The following is a 24,613-nucleotide window of genomic DNA, read 5'->3' as shown; positions in this document are numbered from 1 at the left end:
GAGAGGAAAGGCAGAGCCCTGGCAGGTGGAGATGGGGGGGTGGGGTGGGGTGTGTGTGTGTGTGTGTGTGTGTGTGTGCAGTGTATGCAGTGTGTACACAGTGTGTGATGTATGTGGGTAGTGTGTGTGATGTGTGCGATGCGTGTGTGGGGGTGTGACAACGGGTCTCCAGTAAAACACCCCCCACAGCACCGTGCCGTCCAGTGGCTTGTTCCTGTCCCGTGCACATGGATCACGGACATGCGTGTCCAGGTGAAGTATTGCCAGTTCACCCTTTTCAAGCTCGCTGGCCAGGACCCCTCCCACCCCTCTGACCCAGGAGCCTCGGGGCGGAAGGGTGGGGGGCTGTCCTTGGTGGGGAGAGCCGCTGTCTGACTCTGCGGGGTGCTGGGAGCGGGGCAGAGGCAGGAGAGCCCAGGGGACCTGGCTGACCGCGTCTTAGTGAGGCCACCAGGCTGAGGTGCGCTCCGGGGCTGGGGAGACGCCCAGGGAGGGAGGCCAAGCCCTGAGGAGGTGCTGTGAGGGCTCAGCGCTGGCTCTTTCGGGAATGACAGTCCCGTAAGACAGGCGCAGCCCTGAAGGGAGGGAAGGGTCCTGGGAGAGCCAGAGGCCGGGCCTGCGGGTACGGTGGGTGTGTGTGCGTGAATGTGTGCGCACATGCGCCTTCGCTTACCTTTCAACGTTGTCCTTCATTTTCTCTGCCTACAATGCCTGACAGTCTTAGCATTCAGGCTTAAAAATAGCCAAACCCCAATGTTCCACCATTTTGCAGAACTCACAACTTAAGCAGGGCTTCACATACCCTCCAAACTCATAGCAGTAGATCGCACTGCCCCCTGGTGGCCGGCGAGGAAAACGCTGTCAGGATCTGGGTCACTGGGTGAAGAGGACGGGGAAAGCCAGACCCAGCAGGGCTTTGGGGCACCAGCCTGGCCCTTCTGCTCCCCCGGAGCCAGCTTCTGTGGCTCAGGGCTTTGGAGGGGCCCCACAGGGGCCTGGCCTTGGCTTTGCCACTCACTCAGCCCCTCTCCGTTGAAGGACAAGTGGAGACACACCTGCGTTGATGGGCTCCGCCAGTCCTCAGTCGGTCTGCATGTCCAAATTGTGGCCACGCGCAGAGTCAAGGGCAGAAGCAAAGGGGTGTCAAGTGAAGCTGTGTCACTGAAATAACCAGTGGTTCAACTCCACCCCCAAATGAGCAGGTCCCCAGTCTGGGGAAAAATGCATTTCCCCGTCTCCCAGTTCCGGGTCTTCCATTTAGGGGTGACACAGCAGGACCTGGCCCAGCGCGGCCACGAGGACACACATGTGCCTCTCCTTACAGATGGCAGTGGTGGGGTGGGGGTGGGGACCATGGGCGAGATTCATCATCTTGTCTGGCACCGGCTCCACCTCGGCTGCCCTCCACAGGTGGCCTCCATTCCTGGACCCCCTGAGCACGGCTGCAGAGACGTCCACAGTGAACGTGACATCTGTCCCTGAACACACCTTGTCAGTTCCTGTGTTTCCTCCTCCAGGGCACCGCACCCCATCCACCCCAGTCAGACTCAGGGGTGGACCTGACCATGCCATGTCCCTCATGCTGCCTTCCGATCATTGCTGAGGCCCCGGCTCCCATCCAACCCCCCCATCCACCTGCCCCACACTTGCTGGTACTGGACCCTCCAGGCGTCATCCCCCCCCTCGCCCCCACCTTGGCACAGAAGTGTGGGTGTCCCCAGCTGCTGGGAGCTCGGGCTGCGGATGGATCCCTGCTGACAGAGCCTCCAACAAGCCAAACCCCTTAGAGAAGTTCAGAGCATATTTCTTGAATGAATGAAAGCACGTCTCTTTCTTTTCAGATGCTGCCATCACTCAATGTGCATCTGCCACACGCCTGTGTGCCAGACACCGCCTGGGGCCTGGGGGACGCAGGGGTGGACGGAGCAGTTGGGCTGAAGAGACTCTCGCCTCTGCACCGCTGTCCATGCAGCACCCTCTGCTGGAGGGGTCTTCATCACCTGTAGCTCTCGGTGCTGTCCGCAGACTTCTCGGGGAAGCATTACACAAAGCTACACTTCTTCTACATTTGGTTAGCGTATCACGACCATTGTTCACTTCCTGTAAGTCTCCCTCTAGCGCTCCTCTGAGCCTCCAAAGAGAAATGGACTTATCTGCACTTTCCCCGGCAGGGGTGGCCTGTACAAACACTCGGTTCAGTGTCTGCTGGCTGATGGGGTCGGCAGACCCTGGCCCTTGGCACTAGTCAGCTATGCTTACGGGAAGCTCTTTCTCCCATTCTCCAGAGCTGAACATTAAGGCTCTAGTGACGTCCCCCCAAACTGGGGGCTACCTCAATCTTTAATAGCATGGTTGGCTGGTCGCTCCTGAATGGAGGAGAAAAGAGACTATTGGGTGGGTAGGGCACCGCAACAGCTGACTGTTAAGTAATGCTGGTCTTGGCCTTAGAGCTGCTGTTTAAAATGAGTAGATGTGGGTGTATCACTTCTCGGAAATCTGTGTCTGTGCCTGAGGTCATAAAAGGGTACAGATATAAGTTGCAAGGCCAGCTTGATTTCACGGAGCCTCAGGCTTTACCCTCTGGGCTGCAGTGACCCTGAGGCAAGGATGGGGTGTGGGTCAAGGTCATTATTACTCCCGATGTTGGAACCCAGTACGCTCCCATTTGAATGCTTCTGGGCTCAGCTAAAACCAGCAGAAGGAGCTTCGGCTGCCTCTGCCGTAGAAACGACTGCAACTCAGTCCTACCGGTTCCCACATGGTCACAGCCAACATTTTAGGAGCTAATTGTGTTTACTAATGATGCTAATACTGAGTAAATACATCCGCAGTGTACCTAATGGGGATACACTTTTTTATACCCTGACTTTACAGCATCGGATGTTTAGAATTCTGCACTGTAAAATTGCAATGTCTGGAATTTCTGTGTTGCTGTGTGAGGTCCCTGTCAATCCAATGGCGAAGGGTTTATCGGGCTAGATCTGGTGCTTACACCCTCGTTAGCATCTGTATCAGGAGGGAAATAACAGCAGATTCATCAAGGGCGCTGAAGGTTCCGCTCCTTTCCCCTAAGGTTTGGTTGATCTTAATTAATAAATAAAAGAGAACATGTCTGCCTTTCTCTGGGCCTGGCTCACAGTGCGTGGGGGGGGTGAGGCTTGGCGTACGACATTCGGGCCGTACGACCTAATCGGGCCGAGACACGCTCGGGGACGGTTCGTGACGCTGCTGCCGGGCAGTGGTGTCCCCGCACCGTGCAACACTGGGCACGTCTGTCATTTCACGCCTGTGGGTAATTTTTGCTGAAGATTCTAAGCAAAGATACTTTTGAAAAATACAAATATGGGGTGAGTGTCGATTTCTCCTGTTTGGAGGTTGTTGAATTGCAAGGCCTCCCTCCTTCAAGACTCTGGATGCGCTTTGTTGCTCGGTGGTGGAAGGGCCTACAAGCAGCCGCAGCCTCGGGAAGCCTGTGGCTCTGCCAAGATCGGCGGGCGTGGCCCTGGAAGGGCTGTGAAGCCGCAGAGAAGCCCCAGACTCAGCTCCATCCCCGTGGCTGCAGGCGACCAGGCAGGTTCTTGCTTCTTGCAGAGTGGAACCCCCACGACCTCCAGGAGAAGGCTCTTCTCTCCCACCCGCATCCTGAGCTTCGGGGAAGGGAGGGCCCTTACCTGAGTCACTGCTGCTGAGGCGGCCAGCGAGCTGCATTCGCCTTCGTGGGCTGCTTCCCTGCAGTCCCGGCAAAACACGAGCTGTGGGAGAATAGACGGGGCGTCAGACAGGGCTGCTGGTGTGCCGGCTGCACCGCGAGGTCCCCTTCCTGAGCTCGTTCTAGTCATGCCTTTGACGTATGTCACGGTTTCTGCATCAAATCACTTTTTGCAAAGAGCAACAAGTTGCACTTAGGTGGGATCAGCCACTGTTGACTGAAGAATGTTCCGGGCCCCGCAGTGAGTGTGAGAGATGGGGTCTCCTCCCCGGTCCTCAGGACGTGTCTCGTCTAGGAGGCTGGTAGTGCATGAGGGTACCTGGAGTAAAGTGTCACTGATGTCGGACGATGTGACAAACAGTTGCACTAAAGAGTTTCACGTCTAATGTTGGACTACATACAGAGAGGGTGGATGTGGTCACGTGAATGCCCTTAGTTTTGCATTAAAAGCCTATTTTGGGATGCAGAAATGCGCTGTTAAGGGCTCAGTCCTATCCCTCACAAAATCAAATGTTGAATTCTGTTTTTTCCTGAAAATATGAAACTTTATTTTCCATTGAGGTAGCGCTGATGTGCAACATTACCAGACTTTCAGGTGTACAACATAACAATTCCATATTTGTATATATTACAAAACGACCATCACAAAGTCGACTCAGCATCTGTCACCGTGTGTGGTTAGGGACTCTCCCCCTGTGATGAGGACTCTTCAGATCGACTGCATTAGCTGATATAGACTATGCACCAGTGTTAGTAACTGCAGTACATCCTCCTGCCTCAGTTAATAACCGGTGAGTTTGCACCTCTCCACTCATTTCACCCACTCGGCCCACCCTCCACCCTCTACCTCTGGCAACTAGCAATCTGTTCTGTATAAACCTGGTTTTTACTTGTTTTTAGATTCCATAAAATAAGTAAGGTCATATGGTATTTTGTCTTTCTCTGTCTGATTTACTTCACTTAGCATAATGCCCTCCGGGGCCACCTGTGTTGTTGTTACAAATGGCAAGATATCGTTTTTTTTTTTTTAATGCTTAATAATATTCCACTATGTACATTACATTTTCTTTACCCATTCATGCATCAGTGGACACCCTGGTTGCTTCCCTGTCTCGGATACTGTGAATAATCCTGCAATAGATGGGAAGGTGCATGTGTTTTTCTGAGTTAGTGTCTGTTTAATTCAGAAAAATAATGCCCAGAAGTGGGGTTTCTGGGTCACATGGCAGCTGTTTTTGAGTTTTTGAGAAACTCCATGCTGCTCCCCACGGCGGCTGCACCGGTTTCTGTTCCTGCTGACAGAGCCCAGGGCTCCCCCCCCCCCCACGTCCTCACCACCACCTCATCGTCCGTTCGGTGTAGCCACTGGCACAGCCGTGGAGAGATCCTTCCTGGTGGTTTGAATCTCTATTTCCCTGGTGATGAATGAAGTTGTGCGTCTTTCCACATCCTTACCGGCCCCTCTTTATGTCTTTCTTGGAAAAGTGTCTCTTCAGATGCTCTGCCCATTTTTAAATTGGACTGTTCGTTCTTTTGCTATCGACTTGTTTGAGTTCTTTGTACACAGAGGTGAAACAAAAGTAGGCTGCAGTCGTGAGTACACGAAACACAGGTTAATAATAAAGCCACTGTGATCATCCCGACCTGCACGTCTTTCCCATACGCACGACTGTAAACCTACCTCTGCCCGCCCCGGTGTTTTGGATACTTACCAACCCCGCACCGGACACACAGTTTGCAGACGTCTTCGCCCACGCAGTAGGCTGCCTTTGCCTTCTGCTGATGCTTCCTTTGCCGTGCAGAAGCTCTTCAGTTTGACGTCGTCTCAGTTCTTTATTTTTGCTTCCGTTGCCTTTGTGTTTAATGTCAAATACAAAAAAGTTCATTGTCAAGAGTGACGTCGGGGAACTTACTGCTTGTGTCTCCTTGTAGGACTCGTATGTTCCAGGCCTGACGTTCAGGTCTTTGACCCCTTGTGAGTTCACTCTGGTGTCAGATACGGGTCCGGTTTCATTCTTTTGCGTGTGGCTGTCCAGTTTTCCCAACGCCGTTGACTGAAGTGACTGTCCTTTCCCAGTTGCACATTAGTGGCTCCATCGTAATTTAATGGACCATGTACGTACGAGTTGGTGTCTGGGCTCTCGATTCTGGCCCTCAGTCCATGTGTGTGTGTTCATGTCGGTACCACACTGTTCAGGTTACAATGGCCTTGTCGTGTTATTTAACACCAGGCAGCACGAGGCCCTCAGGTTTGCCTTTATTTCCCAAGGTTTCTATTTGGGGTCTTTTGTGGTTCAATGCAAATTTTAGGGTTTTGAAAAAGTTCTGTGAAAATGCCATTAGAATTTTGATAATGATTGTGTTAAATCTGTACATCATTTGGGGTAATAAAGGCACTTGACTATAATTATTTCAATCCATGAACATGGAATATTTTTCCATTCATTTGGGTCCTCTTCATTTTCTTTCATCTGTGTCTTATAGTTTTTAGCGTACATGTCTTTCGCCTTGTGAAGGAGGAACTCCGTGTTTTCCTCCCTACATAGAAAAAAAAAAAAACAACCCAAAGAAACAGTTCTTCCCTGCTGTGTGTCTCGCCTGTGAGTCTCCTTGACTCGTAGAGAACATTTCACATCGCGTACTCTTGGTCACCAAAAGTGTGGGTTCCCCCCAAAAAACCACAAGCACTTCTCCTACCCCAGCTGGATGTCCTACAGTTTAACCTCTACCTCTAATACCGCCTGTCCAGGGGCAGCTGCAGATCTCATGGGCGAGGGCTCAGTCCCATGAGACAGCCCCCCGCTGTGATGCCACCCACAAGCTCTGATTTCGCCCGCGCTTCTGACTGACCAGCTACAGATCAGATATTTCAGTGACCACCGCCCTTCTGGTCTGACTAGTTTGCACGGCATTCGGGGGGACGGGTTTACCAGTGTATTAAAGAGCATGATAAAGAACGGAGACAGCCCTGTCCTGGGAGCTCAGCTGGTTAGAGCACTGTCCCGATACGATACACCAAGGTTGTAGGTTCCACTCCCAGTCAGGGCACACACAGGAATCAACCAATGAATGTATCAAATAAGTGGAACGACGAATTGGTGTTTGTTGTTCGACCCACTCTCTCTGAAATCAATAATAAGAAAAAAAATACAGATGAACAGCCAGATTAATATGTATAAATAGTGAGCTCTGGCTGCGGGGGGAAGGTTTCCTGAACAGGGAAGCTTCTCTCTCCAAGGAGTTGGGGTGTGTTGCTCTCGCAGTGTGTGTGTGCTCACCAGCCTGGGAGCCCCGGTCCCTGTACTGTTTGGGGTTTCGTACAGGCTCCCTCACATGGGCATGGTCAGTGACTGACTGTTTCCAGCCCTTCTCTCCTCTCTGAAGAATGAGGGCCAGCGCTGCAAATCCCAAGATTCCAATCATGGCTCGTGCTTCCTGGTGAGCAGCCCACCCAGAGCCACCTGAAGAGAACGCAGGGAGCACCCAGTGCTCTGATCGCTCAGCAGCCCGCGAGGGCTTGGGACCCCTGTGCCAGGAGTGGGGCAAGACCAGTGCATATTTCCCGTGAGCTTGTACATGCCCTCGGTTACACTTATTCCTAGGTTTTTTGTTTCTGATGTGACTGAAAATGGAATTGTTTTCTTAGTTTCTGTTTCTTATAATTCATCATTAGTGTATAGAAACACAACAGATTTCTGCATTATTATTTTTGTATCTTGCGATTTTACTGAAATCATTTATTAGTTCTAACAGTTTCTTTGTTTTGGTGGAGTCTTTAGGGTTTTCTATGTATAATACCATGTCATTTGCAAAGAATGGCTGTATGACTTCTTTCTTTCCAATTTGGATGCCTTTTATTTCTCTTACATCCCTAATGGCTCTGGCTGGGACCCCCAGTACTATGCTGAATCAAAGGGGCGACAGTGGGCACCCTTGCCTCCTCCCCGACCTTAGAGGAAATGCGTTCAGCTTTTCCCCGTTGAGTAGTAGCAGTGGGCTGTTCATACATGGCCTTTGTCATGTTGAAGCATCTTCCCTCCATGTTTGCTGAGAGTTTTTATCATAAATGGGTGTTGAATTGTCACATCCTTTTTCTGCACCTACTATGTGATCATGCGATTTTCATCCTTCATTCTGTGTGTGTGGAACATTGTGTCGATGGACCGTAGATACCCAGCCAAACTCACATTCCTGGGATTCATCTCGCTTCACCGTGGCGCGTGACCTTTTTTAATGTGTCGCTGCCATCAGTTTGCTACAGTGCAGTGGCGGGTTTCTGCACCCATGGTCATCGGGGATACTGGCCTGTATTCTTTTCTGGTCGTGCCCTCGTTTGGTTTTGGTACCAGGGATGCTGGTCTATAAAGTGAGTTTGGAAGTTCCCTCTCCTCCTACTTTTTGGGAAGAGTCTGAGAAGGACGGGTATTAATACTTCTTTGAAAATTTGATAGAATTCACCAGTGAAGCCATGTGGTCGTGGATTTCTGTTTGTGGGCAGGATTCAGATGACTGATTCAGTTTCCTTACTGTTCAGGTTACTAGTTCTTCTGATCTGAGTTTTCTATTTGTTCATGGTTTGGTCCAGGCAGGTTGTATGTTACTATGAACTTAACCTGTTTCTTTCAGATGGTCTAGTCTGTTGGCGTATAATTATTTACGAGCCTTTGTATTTCCGTGGTAACGGACGTCTTGTCTCCCCCGTCATTTCTGACACCACCTGAGCCCTACTTCCTTCTCCCACGGTGAGTCTAGCTGAAGGTCTGTCAGTCATGTGTCGCGGTCTTGACCCCCCGCTACTCCAGAACGTGACTACGTTTGGAGACAGAGCCTTCGAATCGGTGCGGAAGGAGGCCCGGGGTCCTTCAGGTGGCCCTAATCCGACATGGCCGGTGTCCTTAGAGGACATCGGAACACGGGCGCACACGGGCCGACACGGTGCCCATGGGGACACGGTCGAAGACAGCCACCCGCATGCCTAGGACAGAGGCTTCAGGGGACACCAAGCCCGCCGGCTCCTGGCCGTTTGGCCTCCAGGTTGTGAGAGGATAAATTCCTGTTGTCGAGACACCCAGTCTGCGGTCCTTTGTCGTGGCAGCCGCAGGAAGTGAGGACATGGGCTGAAGTGGGCGTCCCCCCGGGTCAAGTGTACTCCCTCCATTATCTGCCCACCACAGGTCGGAGCAGCCCCCGGGGCTGCACTGCACCCCACCCCTCATCTGCCAGAGAAGGAAGCCGATGAAGCACCGGCTGACGGGGACGCTGTTCTGCATCTGTCTGGAGCCCCTCCTGCGCGACATGATGGGTGGGCTGCTTGAGCGAGGACCTACGAAGTGGTGGTGGGCCACCTCCTGAGCCGGGCCCTGATGGGAGTGGCGCTTTGACCCCCCCATCTCTCAGGATCCTGGCTGCTGCCAGTGCACAGGCCCACGCAGAGAGACACCAGGGCCCCCGTGGCCCCGGCTGAGCTTGGAACAGCCGGCCAGCAGTGGGTCTGAGCCACGGGCTGCGTGGATCTGCCCGTCCCCGGCTGGGCTGTCCTGCTGGCCCTGCACGGAACAGAGACGAGCTGTCTCCGCGGGCCTCTGCCCAGATGACAGGTGGGTGGGAAGCCAGGAGAAAGCAAGCCAGGGACCACCTGCTGCAGCTTTGAACCCCGAGTTTTGGAGTGTTTCTTACACGGCAGCAGATGCCTGATGGAATAACGACACCAAGGGTCTGAAAATGCAGACAAGTTCTCGGTACGCGGAAGGTCTCCCATAATCGGAGGGGGGGGGGCTAGCCTGGACCACACATGAAACACATTGTGACTCGTCATCACAAAAAGATCTCATCATGCTTTAAGTAGATTTACGGTCTTGTGTTGGGCTGCATTCATAGCCGTCCTGGGCCGCATGTGGCCCAAGGCCCTCGGGTTGGACACTCCTGGAGCAGAAGCTGGGGATTTTTAGCTCCATTTTGCTTCAGATAAGACTGACATGCACTGATTAACAAGACTGAAGACAAGCAGGGGATGGATGGAAAGGACCAGCTTTATCCGAAGTGCCCTGCCACTCCTCCTTGCCTCACAGAGAACGGACCCCTCCAAGACACAATTCCCTCACCTCGCTGCCCCCCCCACTCCCGGAAACAGACTCCACTCCCTGCTGTGTCCGGTCCCTTGTTTTAACAGCTTGTCTGAAGTTACTTGACTGTCAGGACTCAACAGACAAGAAAGGCAGTGCTCATAAGCAAGGGTCCCTTCTGCGGACGAGCTGCACTGTCCTCTGGCCATCGCTGTCGGAGAATTTGTCCTCCTGTTGTTTTCTCCCAGCAAAGAGACAGAACCCAGATTTTGTGCAGTATGCAACATACCTAAAGGTTCAGGTCAGTGGGACTGGGGTTTGTGTTAGGGCGTCATTATGCAGATCATCAACACCACCAGCTTTTAATTTCTGACATTTTTATTTTCCCTGAATGGAAAGCTGATGCAGTGAACAGTGAGTTTCCTGGAATTTCCTCTTAAGCTTTTTCCCTCCAATGTATTTGCTCATCTTGGGTTTGCCCGAGACCTAACGGGCTGCTCTTAGGTGCCCCCCTGAAACAACCGAGGCTGCCTGGCCCCGTCACCAGGCAGAGCTCAGGAAGGGTCTCACCCACCACTCCCCCCGGTGCAGGGCTGCACTAGTGGTGGGGGGGGAAGCGCTTCACATCCTATCAGCCAGTGCATGGGATGCAGAGTCTGTCTTCAGTGGAGAACCGCCCTGGGGGTTGATCCGTTCATTGCCCACACAGGCTCACTGGCGTCCCTTCCACACAGGTGCTACAGGGAGCAGATGATTGGGGGGCGGGGCAGAAACCCAGGAAAGAAATAGCACCTAAGAGTTAGCACCCCACCACTTCACTGGCGAAAGGGCAGTAAAAGCTGCCAAAATAGGCAGTGACCATTTGTCAGGGACGCACTGGTTACTCTGCTTCTGTTCCGAGAGGATAACTTGGATTTAGTTACGTTAAGCAGGGACTTCCTTCCGCGACCCCGATGGGTCTCACACAAAGTGAGACGCCTAGACAGTCCGCTCCGACCTCGAAAATGGCCAGGTTCTCTGGTATGTTACCCAGACCTCACAACTGTCGACAAAGCGCTGGGGTGGGCGCACAGGCCTCAGCTCCCAAACTGTGCACCAAGGCACCCTGGGGACCGCAACAAGCTCTCGGGCTGCAGCGGGCACGTCAGATTTTGGAGGGACACAGGCTGGGACTCAGCATCTGCCAGATCCGGTGTGAACTGGCGGCTCCTGCCCCCTGATGACGTCATAGGTTTGCACAGCTGGAGGTTCCTGCGGTTACAACACCACCAAGAACTTCCAACCAAATGACAGCCACCACGTGAATCTCTGTGTGGAACAGGAGATGTCGTTATTTAAGAACAAAATAAAAAATACATTTTTCAATTCATGTGACTATAGTTTTCCAAATGACATTCGGAAAACTGTTATTAAGACATTCATTTGTAATTTATTTGGACCAAAATATTTTTAAACAAATCCTATTTAGGCATTTCTTTTGGCATAAAAGCACCCTGAAAAACAAACGGAGCTGCCAAGGACGTGGTGATCGGGGAGGTCAGGAAACTCGGGTTTAGGAGGATCCCTAACGCCCGGGGACTCCGTTTCCGGCCAGTCTGCGAGTGTGGCGCGGACATTGCTGGGGGAGGAGCTTAGGAGACGCACACAGGCGCCAGGAGCCCAGGCTCCCTCTGCTGACCTGCCTGCCTCCCACCCAGCACGCAGCCTAGCATTAGCGGCAGGGGAGGGGCTGCGTCGTACCAGGAGACCTGCTCTTAACTCACTGTGGCTTCTGCCAACTGACACCCGAGATGTCTAGGAGCAAATCCGCACCGGGTGGGAAAGACCAACACACGTTTTGTTAATGAGCTTCCCTTGAGATAGATCTCACAAATGCCACCCATTTCCTTACTTACTTAAAAAATAACTTTAAAGGCCTAAAAAATAACTTTTAGAAAGATAAAAGTATGCACACTTGTTGTATTGGTTCTCTGAGCTCTAACCCCCTATCAGGGTGGATTAGAAAGCAATTCACAGACACAGAAACTGTGAAGTTCGTTCTGTGTGTGGGCTCGGCTTACAGCCCCCAGTTCCTTTATCAGATGCTACCCCAGGTGTCTCCATGACGGCGTTCTGTGGGTCCGCCAGGCCTACAGTCAGTTTGCTATAAGGAAGAGGGATAATCCTATGGCATCTGCGTAGGCCTGACCCAATCAACTAAAGGTTTTAAGAGCAGAACTGAGGCTTCCCCAAGGAGACGAGAGTCATCTGTGGACAACAGCTTCGGGCCACACGTGAGATTTCCAGGCGCCCCCTCCTGGTGGCCTGGCCTATGGACTTAGGGCTTGCCAGGCCACCCACGGTCACTCAAGCCGAGTCCTCGCAACCAATCCCTTTCTCTCTGCAGGTATGTTGATATAGATGCAGACACAGGGTGTCGATACATCTCTACGCATCCTGGGACTTATGGCCACAGCTGGCATATCTGCATTCACATCCGCATCCACATCCACATCCGCAGCCACATCCACATCTGCAGCCACATCCACATCCGCATCCACATCTGTATCCACATCCACATCTGCATTCACATCCACATCCGCATCCACATCCACATCTGCAGCCACATCCACATCCACATCCACATCCACAGCCGCATCCACAGTTGCATCCACATCCGCATCCTCATCCGCATCCGCATCCACATCCATATCATATTCATATCCACATCATTTCCTACTGGTCCTGCCTCTCTGCTAGAGCGTTCAGCTCCTACAAAAAAAATTCACTAGGTCAGTTTATTTTGTTGTCTGTTACTCTTTTGAAAAGGAATAATGTAAAGAATTACTGAATTTGCAATGTGATTTGCAAAACTGTTGTTCACATTTCTTCCCACGTTTTTTTTTTTTTTTTATTCCAGGTACCCAAAGGACATTTCTTCTTAGAATTCAACACCAGGAGTTCATCACTCCCAACTGGGTGATTGTTTCCCTATATGTGACAATGAACACTGGACGAATATATTGTATTCTCTTTGGGGTTAGCTGCAGGGCAGGTTGGAGCCGACTTCCCACTCAACTGTTGTAATGAGCTCATCCCCGGGGCCTAAGGTGGGTGCTCAATTCTGAAAGCACTGTTTGCTCAGTGATAAATTCAACAGGCTGACTTTTTTCTTCCAGTGAAGCCTCGATGTCAGAGAGACCTGGGGCCGGAGGCCTGCTTCCATCATTGACTGGCTGTGGGACACTAATGTCTCCCTGAGTTAGTTTGTATCTGTGAAGCAGGAATTATATGATAATAACAAGTATTTCACACACTTTCTGGTACACAGTAAACTCAACAAATGATTTTTAAATAGAATTATGATTTTTATAAACAATGACGTTCTGTAGAAAAGCACGGTGACAGTAATGAGAGCAATCCCCAGTACCCTGGTAGGAACTGCTGGTACGTGAAAGTCCCGGGCGAGGCTGAGGACCCCAGAACCGCCGTGTGGAAAGTGGTGCTGGCTTCCCTGTGCTCGTGCGCGTGCAGGACATCAGCAGGGCCGGTCCCCTCACACAGGCCGGGGCTACCAACCAGCTCCATCAACTGCCCATCATATTTATCACTAAGTGTCAGCAGGGAAGCCATTTGGATCGATGTTTGAGTTTGATTTCCCCTATGCTGACAATGGAGACATTCAAAAGGAGATGTGTGTGTATGTTCCCTTTGGAGACATGAAAAGGATTCGCACGAGCAGCTGCCGATGCCGTCAGGACGTCCCAGCGGCTGCTGATCAATGACATGGAGAGCCAGTCTGTGCCGACAAGTCATGACCCTCACACTAAGGGTTAGACCTTGAAAGTTGGAAGCTCTATGAAAACCCGAATGTCTCTGTGCCTGGTTTCGGTCACAGTGGCGTCTACTATAAAAGTATTTGATTAGCTGGCGTTTACTTTTCTTCCATGGCTGTGAAGTTCTGTGTTGCAAGAATGGGAGAGACTCAAATGCCATCCCAGGAAACATCAAGAGTCCCCCCCCTGCCCCCCCTACACACACACCTGTGCCTGTCTGGGAGCAGATGCAAATGTTTCACGTCGGTGCACGGCTGTCCAGAAGAGGGCAGTGCTGACTTACAGGACTCAGCCTCTGAGCCTTAGACACAGCAAGGCTCCCCCTGGGGTGGCCACCCCCTTATGTGAAACTCAAAACTCCTGACAAGTCCGTGTCACAGAATGGAAATGGTGTTCGATTAGGATGCACTAAGACACAACTTTGAAAAGATGAGAATCGGGTGATACTTCATTCAAGTGCATGTTTTCAAATCGCAGAATCTCAGAGTGAGACAAGTGTCTTAAACGTCCACGTTTTACATGCGAACAGACAAGGAGGGTCTTGTGCACTCGATCTCCAAGGGCCTGGGAGTAAACCACTGTAAGGAGGCTGAGTAGAGCTTAGTGGTTGCACTCCTTTGCATTTTTCAAAGTCTGCACTGATTACCGAGGATGGCTAGACCACGCCCTCTAGTGGCTCACAAAGTTCTGACGCGGCGATCCCGCCTCCATCCCCCCAATTGCTTTCATTTTAGATCTGCTACGGCGAAAGGGCCTTCACTCTCCCTGGTTTAATTTCCTTTTAGTGGGAGCTCTTACGAGAATGCTGGACATCCTGCTTTCGACACCGCTGTCTATTTCGTGCAACACATGTGTGCCCTCAGGTGACCTTCCCAATGTATTAATCTGTGTGCCCGCCATGAGGACGGTGCAGTAGGAAACTCTACAACCTTCTGTCCCCGAACCAGGGACCTGTAAGAGACGATGGGCCCGCCCAGGGAGACGCCATGTGCCCCGCGTCCCTTTGACAGGCGCCCAATAAACGCCGCAGGTGCTGACCTGTCCAACTATAATTATAGACAAAGACCTAAAGCAATTCCCACTCCCACACGGCTACAGGTACGATAAAGTTAAAACTGTCATTGGCCACTTAGTTCCCTTTTCTTTAAGAGCTTTACTGAGAGATAATGCAGGTAGCCACGGGCTTTAAAAAACAGCTTCAGTATGGAGTGAACCCTACACGCACATTCGAACGGTGTGAAAAGCACAGTGAAAAGCAAGTCCTGGCTCCCCGGTCAACTACAAAGCTGCCCAGAGATAATCACTGTCAGCCGCCTGCATCTCTCTGGGAAGTTTCCTGCATTTGACAATGAGTCCAATGCTGTTTCCGCACAGAAGCGGCAGGCGGATGTTGCATAAGGTATGGCTCTCTGCACCGTGCTTTTCACGAGCTACGCACGCAGCGGCCCCACCCTTCCCCCCACAGCTGTGTGGTGTTCCCACAGCCAGAAGCACTGGATGCAGGGAACGGGCCCTGTGAACGAGCCCTAAGGCCTGGTCCTTTCCGGTTCCGCCTCTATAAATGAAGTCCTGCTGCACACGCATGGTGCACACTTGGGAGGAAGTCCGAATGTCCCAGGGCATGTGGGCCCTCAGTTCTGATTGCCTTTGGGACCCTGCTCTCCGTGTGGGATTCCGGTCCCACCCACCCCCAGCAGCGAGCTGTGTGTGGCCTGTGTCTGCTCCCCCCCACCCATGGTGGCCTCTGTCAAACACCAGTGTTAAAGGAATCTCAAAGAAATCACAGCACCTTGGCTAACAACTTCTTTCCCCACGTGCTGTCATCGAAGAAGCATGTTCCCGGCTAAAGAAGTGTCACTTTGGAGTCTTGTGCATATGGCTGACCCCGGGTCAAGAGTGGCCGGGGTCACCCTGTCATCTCTCCCCTCGTCCGGCCTGTGCTCTGTGACAAGGAGCTGTCTCCTTGTTCCCACTGGCCTGAGGTCAGCCTGTTTGTGAAAAGGAATTTAAGTAACTTTACCGCGGTGGCCTTAAGCGCTGACAGCTGGCAAACCGGAGGTCCAGGTGAGAGAGAAACAGGAGGGCGGGGGGCGTGGGGTTCAGTGGCCATGGCTGTGTCCTGGCCTATGAATTGGAGCAGAACAGGCTCGCCAGGAATCACCCAGGACAACACTGGGCAGGGACCCCGGGGGGCCATGTCAGGTGTGATTTATGGGGGTGACCCCTTCTCCCTCATCTCCCTGCTTTCTGTCTCGCCCTGTCTTTGCTGTCACCATTTTAAGGGACACTTCCTGTGGTGGCGGTCCCCACTGCCATCCCTCAGCCTTCATGTCCTGACTTCCCTCCCCCCTCAGGCTAAGGGGAGTGTGGCCGCAGGCTGGGACTCCTGTGAGGGCCGGAGGGCCACGCTCACGCCGTCCAGGCTCCTCTCTGCAGGCTTCCAGGAGGGCGGAGTTCTGTCACGGACAACGCCCTTTATCATCTCTCGAGGACGGCTCAGGTTTGCTTTTGAATCCGGGTGTCCCAGGTCTCACGGAACATTTGGCTCCTTGCAGAAATGGAGCCCTGGTCACAGAGCATCAAATTCAACTCCACTTTCAAATATTGCTATTCATTAGTGAACATGTGTGAGGATGGCCATTCATTAGGAAAATGCCCAGCATATGTCTTCCATAATTTCTAACTGGTCTCCAGTCCTGGTGACCTCATCACTCACAATCTGGCAGCGAGGCACCAGACTCTGGAAAGATGATTACACGGTGCCATTGAACTGCAAGCCCCTGGCCATATGGCAGCCGGAGCCCAGTGCGTCCCACTGCCTGAGGGCATCCTTCTGCTCTGTCGTGTGGCGGGGGAGACATAGCTCTTCCGTGGGGCACTGGGCCCGACCCAGGCAACCCAGGGTTGGCTGGCTTTGGAGAGGGGCCACAGCCACACATCACAGAGACCTTGTGTTTGGCGGTCTTGCAGCTCGTCAATGATCCCACTATGTGGCCAACCATTACTGTGTGCCTGGTGGTTCCGTAGGTGTCTTGGGAGCACACCAGTCCCTGCCCCTCTCCCCGCAGCCTCAGCCAAACAGGTCAGGGTGCTTCTTAAGCGCTGTCTCTCTCCTCTCTCTCATACACACTTCTGTTGAAATGTTTGTCTTCTCTCTAAAGCTGTTCTCTTCTAAATGGAGGGGACCTGTGTCTCATCCCCTGCTTTCCTCAGGACCCGGCATCTGGGGCAGGGTGGGTGGCCGGCCTGTGTGCTGCACGCCAGGGGCCAGCTCGCGGGGCACAGGGCTCAGTGAGAGAAGCAGCGTTTATAGAAAAAGGAGACCTCCCTGGAGAGCGAGGCCCCACAATCTACTGCCCTGTGCTGAGCTGTCTGCAGGATGCGAGGAGATTGGACAGGGTGGGGTTGTGGGGCGGGTGTTTGCTTTTCTGCCCCAGGCACTGCGCTCCCTCCCTGGCCAGTGGCCCTGGCACGGGGGCTGGCCCGTCACCCCTGGGCTGACAGCTCGACGGCTCTCCCCGCTTCCCCACCGCCCTCCTGAGCGGCGTGATGCCTGCTGCATAGATAGGTCCATTTGGGTAAGGTGCGATCGTTTCAAATTTAAGTCAACTTAAAGTCCATATAACCACTGAAATTGTTGGAGAGAAAGAACTCGGGGTTTAAAGAGCAAGAATTTAAAGAGTTCACTTGAGGGGGCAGGAGGAAGGGACAGAGTCGAAGGGAGCCCCGGGCAGTTTCCTGGGCTGCCCTTCCGCCGTTTTGGATTTCTCCACTCAGAAACACCCAGTCATCCTCATCTGCTCAGCACCGGTCTCAGATTCTCCCAGGAGCCGGTCCTGCACCTCCCAGTGTGAGTTGAAGACCGCTCCTTCGTCCCCCATCGCTGGTGCATGTCTCGACCCCACAAACCTATGTAGGGGCGTGACTAACCCCAGTTCACTGCACGGAGAACCTCGGAGCACCGGCCACCTGCACCCAGGGCCTAGTGCACGGTGGCCGTCCCAGAGGCAGCGACGGACAAACACTTGTCGGGCGGCAGCGGCCATGGAGCAGGAGGTCAGTGCGCGGCCACGGGACCCTGCCCTGAGGGCGGCCAGGAATGGGCGGTGGGGAGACAAGCCCACGCACTCCATGAGGGGAGTTCTTGCGTGAACTTCCAGCCCATGACTCTCGTACAATGGTGTGCCATCATCGGCCAAGTTCAGAGGCTAGGGTCACAGGGAGGAAAGAAGGGAGACAGTACCATGACAGAGGCATGTGATCGGTTTGAAAACAGGAAAAGGAAATGAAGTGAGAGAAGAAAGATGCTAGGAAGAGAGTGGGCGGGGGTGCAGAAATCCCTGCAGCAGTGAGGGAAAGATCTGGAGAACACAGAGTGTCAGTCTGATTACAGAAAACGGGGGGGCCACTGGCTACGGTGACAGCGTGTGAGTTTTCCTGCTGCACTCGGAGTCAATAGTTTGAAGGAGGCCAAGAAAACCGGCACCGACCTGAGTTACCTCCGACGCTCTTGGTGTCTGCGGGGCCTTAGTGCGCACGTTGGTAGATACTGTACCGAGGACAGAGCGTGTCCGGACCACTGATCCCGGAGTGACCTCACGACAGGGTGGACGGTGGGAGTTAAGTTCCAAAGGGCACAGTGGGCTGAGAGGCCAACAGGGCAGTCCCGAAAATCGAGCCCACGTTCCTAGTGTCCCTGAGCTCAGTGGGCGCTTGAACCTCGTTTCCGGCATCAGCAAGGTGCAGCCAGCGCAAGTCCAAAGTCACGATCCCAGCAACGGGTTAGGCTTTTACTCTGTTTCCACAACTCTGAGAGCAGACTTTTCTGCAGGACAAGGGAGCACGGCGTGGCCACCCCCTGCATGAGGCCACAGGCTGCTGAGAAGTCTTCCTCACCAGAAGGCTCTGTGCCCAAGGCGAGGAGCCGCCCTCACGGCCACAGGGGACAGACACCCTCCTCTGGTTGGATTTCCACCAGAAAGCGTAATGTCCTTCGGGTCCTTAAAAAAACGGGACCCATCTTTCTCCTGTGCGGACGGACTGACCTAGGTTCATTGCTGTTCGTGTCCACCGAGGGCAGGGGGCTCGACCCAGGGATGGGTTGCTCCACTGTCCCCTTCAGCTCTGGAATGCGGACCCGAGTACTGACAGAGGTCCCTGTGAGTGACCCCCAGCCCTTCGCTTCGGTGCAGACCAGGAACAGAGTGCGTGGCGTGACACGGGCTTTGCCACATTCACAGTGGGGTTTGGGGGAAAAGGCCGTGGACTGTCACTTGTTGTTATTTGCTCACGCACCTCATTTTTACAACAGCTGCTTATTTGTGGTGGCTGCAGCAGCCACCAAGTCCCTTCACTCAGAGTGGGCCCATGTCATCAGCGTTTCTGGCAGGGCCCTAGGGACCAAGGACAGGAGCAAGGGCCCTTGGGGCTCATAGCCACACAGGCTCCCGTCTCCAGGGTCACACCCTGCAGGACAGCTTGGTGACAGTGGATTAGGAAAAGGAGAAACTGTGAATCTACACCTGTTGATTTCAATGTGGCAGCTAGTGCATTTTAAAAAAGATTTAAAAAATTTTTTAGAGAAAGGGGAAAGGAGGGAGAGAGAAAAAGAGAGAAACATCGATTGGTTGCCTCTCGTATGCACCCCGAATGGGGATCGAACAGGCAACCCAGCCACATGTCTCAACCAGGGATTGAACCTGACACCCAGGCACGTGCCCTGGCCGTGAGTCTAACCAGCAATGTTTTGCTTTGTTGGATGACGCCAAACCCACTGAGCCACACCAGTCAAGGCACTTTATTTTTTTAAAGTAGATTTTGCTCCTGTCAGTTTTGAAGAACACACTTCACTTAGTGGGAAGAGTGTTGCGTTAGTGTCCAGACTCTAAAGTAGACGCGCCCGTGACGCGGGTTTGCACTGGGAATAAGCCCGTGGAGGGAGCAGCCAGGAGGCGGCCCCGGCCCGGCTCTGCGGCCTCCAGCTTCTGTTTTCTTCCCTACACACACTTGCACCTTGATTTGACATAATTCTTGTATTCACGACCTAAGCTTCCCTCTTAGCGTGTAACTCTCTCTCTCTTTGTGAGTGAGACACTTCAGTCTGAAAGGAAACTGGAGTCTCCATCGGCATGTTTTTGCTGTTTCTCAAATCCATCAAAACTGTAAGGCGAGCCCTGGCTGGTGTGGCTCAGTGGATTGAGCACCGGACTGCGAACCAAAGGGTGGCTGGTTCAATTCCCAGTCAGGGCACATGCCTGGGTTGCAGACCAGGTCCCCAGTAGGGGGCGTGCGAGAGGCAACCACACATTAATGCTTTTCTCTCTTTTCCTTTCCTCTCTCAAACATAAATAAATAAAGTCTTTAAAAAAAAAACCCTGTAAGTTGCGTCGTTTCCAAGTTCTTCTTTTGGAAGAACTTTCCAAGTTCTCAGTTTGCACGAACCTGTGATATTGAGATCACTGTGATTTGATAGCGACTTCTTGGTCTGTTCTTTGATTGGTGACCTAAGTCACACTTTATACTGTTGGTAGAAACAGGATTTAGAGCACAACGCCTTCGTACTACAACAGAGTAGCTTCTTACTTGGTATTAGCTCAAAGCAAATGCCTTCTAGGCTAGTGGCAATAGACTGCCTTTCAATAAACGATTTCTAAACTCCTTTATCCCCAGCAATTTCCATTCCACTCAAGTGAAATGGATTCCTCTCTCCCCATGTGCGGTGATCAGCGGCATGAAATGTAAGTACAGCTTGTCTCCGTCAGTCGCTGCTCCACTCCAAGCTGCCAGCGTGATGTGGAATTTGCAAATCTGTAATCATGTTTCAGACGGTGAATTAGGGTGTCAAGTCAACGATTCCATCCCTGCGGGACGTGGAAATCAGCGAGGACTGAGGAGGAATGTTCTGGGTGAAAACAGTACTTCATCTGATCTTTTTAATAAAACGGGACTTGGGAGGAGCTTAATTAAACTTTAATTTGAAGATTAATTTAATGTAAATCACGTTTGTTTTTTATAAATGTGGCTTTATAATTTTTTACACTAAGGAGAGTCGCAGTCACAACAAAGTGATTACAATTTCTAAGAGATAAACTGATGGTAATGAACTAGCGGTGAATCGTCAGTACGGAAATGGGCGGCTTGGGGAGCAAGGGGAGGCCCTGCGCGGACTGGTGGGGGTGGGAGAGGGGGTCCGGGAAGGCGGCCAGCCCCCGCTGCCTGCAGGCAGGACCCTGCGCTGCACCGCTGTTTGCTGGGGGGCGACGTTCATTGTGAAAAGCACCCTCAATTTAACGACAGTGTGGCAGGAGAAGACAGAAGGCTGCTACCGTGAATATCCACAGGGACGGGAAACATTACCCTGATTACAGAACTGCGAAAACACAGGGTCCCGCACAATGACGCCCCCCTTTTATTACAAAAGCTTTTATCACAAAATCCTACGCATGTCATCCGGTGACATAACAACATCATACTCAAGCGCACCATGGGACATTTTAGGTGACACGTTGAAACGGAAACTATGAAGTACCTTACCCGCCACACCCAGGCAGGCGTACTTCTGCCCGACCCGTCTACGGAAACCTGCTCCCGGGAAGTGAGGACACGTTTGTCTGCGGAGCTGTAAACGCACCCACGTGCTATCACCCTGGAGCTCTCTGTTCCAGGAATTATTCTTTCCAGAGAAAGATCGGGAATGCAGCAGCAGCTAGGCCACAGGAAAGCTGCCGCTGTTCCGGGAGGTAAGCATTTAAAATATGGCTGGACCCACCCCCATGAACAGCCGTCCGGTCACCACGCGACGAGGCAACAGCGAAAGGCCCAGATGCCTGTGATGACATGTTACCGAGGGGAGAGAACCGCAAGCACAGCCTGGTGGCACAAACTCATTTCTGTTAAGTGTGCATGTGCGTGCGGTGCACATGAGCGTGTGTGTGCAAAAGCATCCAGGAAGCTCTACGGCGATGCTTCAAACCCCCCTCCAGCTACGCGGGGCGATGGCTGCTTTCTTTTGTTTCCATTTTTATGTTGAGCGCGTGTTGCTTTTGCAATAATGACGGATCTTTTGGTCATCATTTAACGAGGGGACTTTGGGTGAGCCTGTAGGCTGCGGTTGCACCCTCAGGCCGGAAGGGTCAGCGAAGCTGGCCACATGCATATTGAACGCAGGAGGGAGCTGGAGGGGGGAGGAAGGAGAGGGGTGGGTGCTGTGGGCAGGAACAAACGCAGGGCCGTGGTTTGGTGCCTGTGTGACAGCACCTGAGAGCCATCCGTGGGTGCTCGAAGGAGTCCCGAGGTACAATTCACAATGGCGCTTCTTCCCATCGCCTTATTAAATCAAAATATGAGGAAACAGCTAAAGAAACCTATGTGAAGGTGCATGTCCTTGCCCATTCACACATGGTCCCCGTGGCAGTCTGCACGCGCACAGCAGGGCCCGTGGACGCTGTCGGGGGTGGGGCCTGTGCCTCGAGCATCTGGACTGGCACCTCCGGGACTGCCAGGCCTCTGACTGCTCTCTCACCTGCCAGGTCGCATGCCAGCTGGCTCCCGGAGGAGGGTCTTCGAGAACCAACTGCCAAGCGGCACTCGGGAGCACACCGTGGTGGGACGGACCCATTTTTCAGGGGTGGCCCCTGTCCGAGGACACAGCTGGTGACTTTTGAACTGAAAGCACTTCCCAGTTCCAAGGACAGTTGTGTGCCTGCTGGGTATTTTTAAATCGCCAGAAGGCTCAGCGGGATCACAGGAGGCTGTCACTATAAAAATGAACGCTAGCCCCGACCTCGGACGGATGTTTCCCAGTAAACAGCCACCTGTGGAAGGTCCTGTTGCAATAATGGACTGCAGACTCACACCTCCCCACTGACCTACAGCCGGCAGGATCCACTTAAAGGAACGCATGCCCTGAGGCGATGGTTCCCACGCCAGAGGTCTGAGCACGCTCTGAGACCAGTGGAGCGGCTAGGAATCTGCACAGACCTGAGCCGAAGCTCCTGTCTCATCGAGTTCACGTGCCTGGCTGTTCAGCTGAGAAGAGAACTGAAAAACATCTCAGGGAGTCCTGGAGATGGCCAGATGAGATTCCGTCCCGTGTGAGTGGTGAACAGAAGCGCTAGGCTGGGCACCAGCATTCTTCTCGGTCCCCGGGCCAGGATGGAGAAGACCGCGGCTGCAGGGCCTGGGCGAGCTGGGTGTGCTGGGCACCCGCTGGGCAGCAGCTTGGCGCTTGGAGGGCCGGCTGCTCTGGAGGACGTGGGAACATGGAGGACGCGACGTCGGGCAGCGAGAGGCAAGGGGACCAGGGCAGGCAGGTGGGCGGGAGTGTGAGGACGTGACAGGGAGTGCAAGTGAGTGTGTGAGTGTTTAAGAGTGAGCGCAAGCATGTGAATGTGTGTGAGAGTGTGTGAGTGTGTGACTGACAGTGAATGTGTGAGTGTGTGTTTAAGACTGTGTGTGAGAGCGAGAGTACGTGTGTAAGAGCGGTCGAGAGCAAAAGTGAAAGTGTGTAAGACGAGTGTGCGAAAGTGTGTGGTGGGTGTGCGGTGTGAGTGTGTAAAGTGAGCCCGAGTCAGTGTGAGAGAGTGTGAATGGTGTGTGAGGGGAGGACGGTGAGTGTGAGTAGGTGTGTGTGTGTACGTGTATGAGAGTGAGTGTGAGAGGACAGTGAGTGAGCGTGTCTCACACGGGTGCAGTGTGTGCACTTGTGTGGACCTGTGGCTGCCGCAAACGCCTGTGTAAGTGGCGCAGGCCGATGGCAGCCGGCTGCCCTCGAGCCGGACACAGTGGGCCCTGCCGCGGCCCCTCCGCCTGCTTCTGGAGGTGGCGGCTGCGGCCGCAGTGGCTCTCAGAGCCTCTCTCACCCTCCCTTGGGCCTTTCCTGGCTGGGGCAGGCACATGACCCCAGCTAGGGGCAGCTGTGACAGCCTTGCAGGACGACAAAGGCCCCAGACCAGCAGTGTGTGGCTGCCAGTGTGAGCCGTCATGCCGCCTGTCACTGGTGCTGCCTGCAGCCCCACCGCTGGGCTGTCCTCAGAGGGGCCCCGGGCATCAGCGGCCAGCTCGGGAGCCAGGTTGGTGGGAAGTGCAAGGTCCCCTGCCCTCTGGATGTCCCTAGGCCATGCAGACGCACACAGGGCGGGAGGGAAGGCCAGAGGACTCGGCGAGCCATCGAGAGGGGCAGGAAGAAGCGCCATTTGAAATACGTCACCTGCTCTCAAGACAGTGGTTGGGGAAGGTGCGTGTGGTGCCAAGCACAGAACATTAATCGGGGAGCGGACAGAAGGTTTAGTCCTTGGAAGGACCTGCGATTCCTTAAAGCAGAACAGAACAAAACAGAAAAGCGCCTGCCGCCCCCACAGAGGAACGGCAGGCAGGCCGGGTGGAGGGCTCCGTGTGTTTACCACCCTGGTGGCCGACAGGCTGACAGGCCGACAGGCGCGGCCTCTCCTTGAGACCGGTTCCTGGCACTGAGAGAGCGCGGTGCGCACTCAGACCCCCACCCCCAGCGGACTTTATCGTGCGACCAGTGAGTTAATACTGTGAGCAGTAACACGGACCGTCGCGGGTTTTCCAGGACACTTGCATGCTCCGGTTTCATTGTGAGGCGAGATTCATTACCTCTGCCTCGTTGATGAGCCCCCAGAGACCCTCCTTCAGAGCTGGGTGCCATGGCGACGGGCAGATGGGAGGTGATCCGGAGCTCTCTGTGGAAGCTAAGGCTGCGCAGCTCGTGGCCTGGGAATGCACCCATCCGTCCGTCCGTCTGTCCATCCATCCACTCATTCGTTAATTCACTCACTCATTTGCCACATAAGCACTGACTGCATGTCATGTCTGTGGCTTGCGCTGGGGAGAGAATATGGGGATCAGAGGTGCGCCCTGTGTCTGCTTGCTCACCCCGACTTCCTGTCTGCTGGGCTAGGGTGACGCTTCCTGCAGGGTGACGCTTTGTTTGGGCAGCCACACAGAGCGTGGCCTGGGAGGCCTGTGCAAGACCCCGTCACACACGCACTCCCTGTCTCATGCCA

At 53.4% G+C, this 24,613-nt stretch overlaps 1 protein-coding gene across 1 annotated transcript in view; it reads right to left on the bottom strand.

The window, feature by feature from the left end:
* The window catches only part of PRKN (parkin RBR E3 ubiquitin protein ligase), an 869,798-nt gene that overhangs the window by 16,755 nt on the left and 828,430 nt on the right, over positions 1-24,613 (bottom strand). Inside the window, exon 10 of the mRNA XM_053668746.1 lies at positions 3,672-3,752. Coding sequence (XP_053524721.1) covers positions 3,672-3,752 — 81 coding nt within the window. The remainder of the gene's footprint in view (positions 1-3,671; positions 3,753-24,613) is intronic.

This window comes from Artibeus jamaicensis, unplaced genomic scaffold (genome assembly GCF_021234435.1).
Source record: "Artibeus jamaicensis isolate MK-2021 breed Jamaican fruit bat unplaced genomic scaffold, CSHL_Jam_final contig_497, whole genome shotgun sequence".
In the NCBI taxonomy this organism is placed as follows: Eukaryota; Metazoa; Chordata; class Mammalia; order Chiroptera; family Phyllostomidae; genus Artibeus; species Artibeus jamaicensis.
This window is presented reverse-complemented; position numbering and strand designations above follow the sequence as displayed.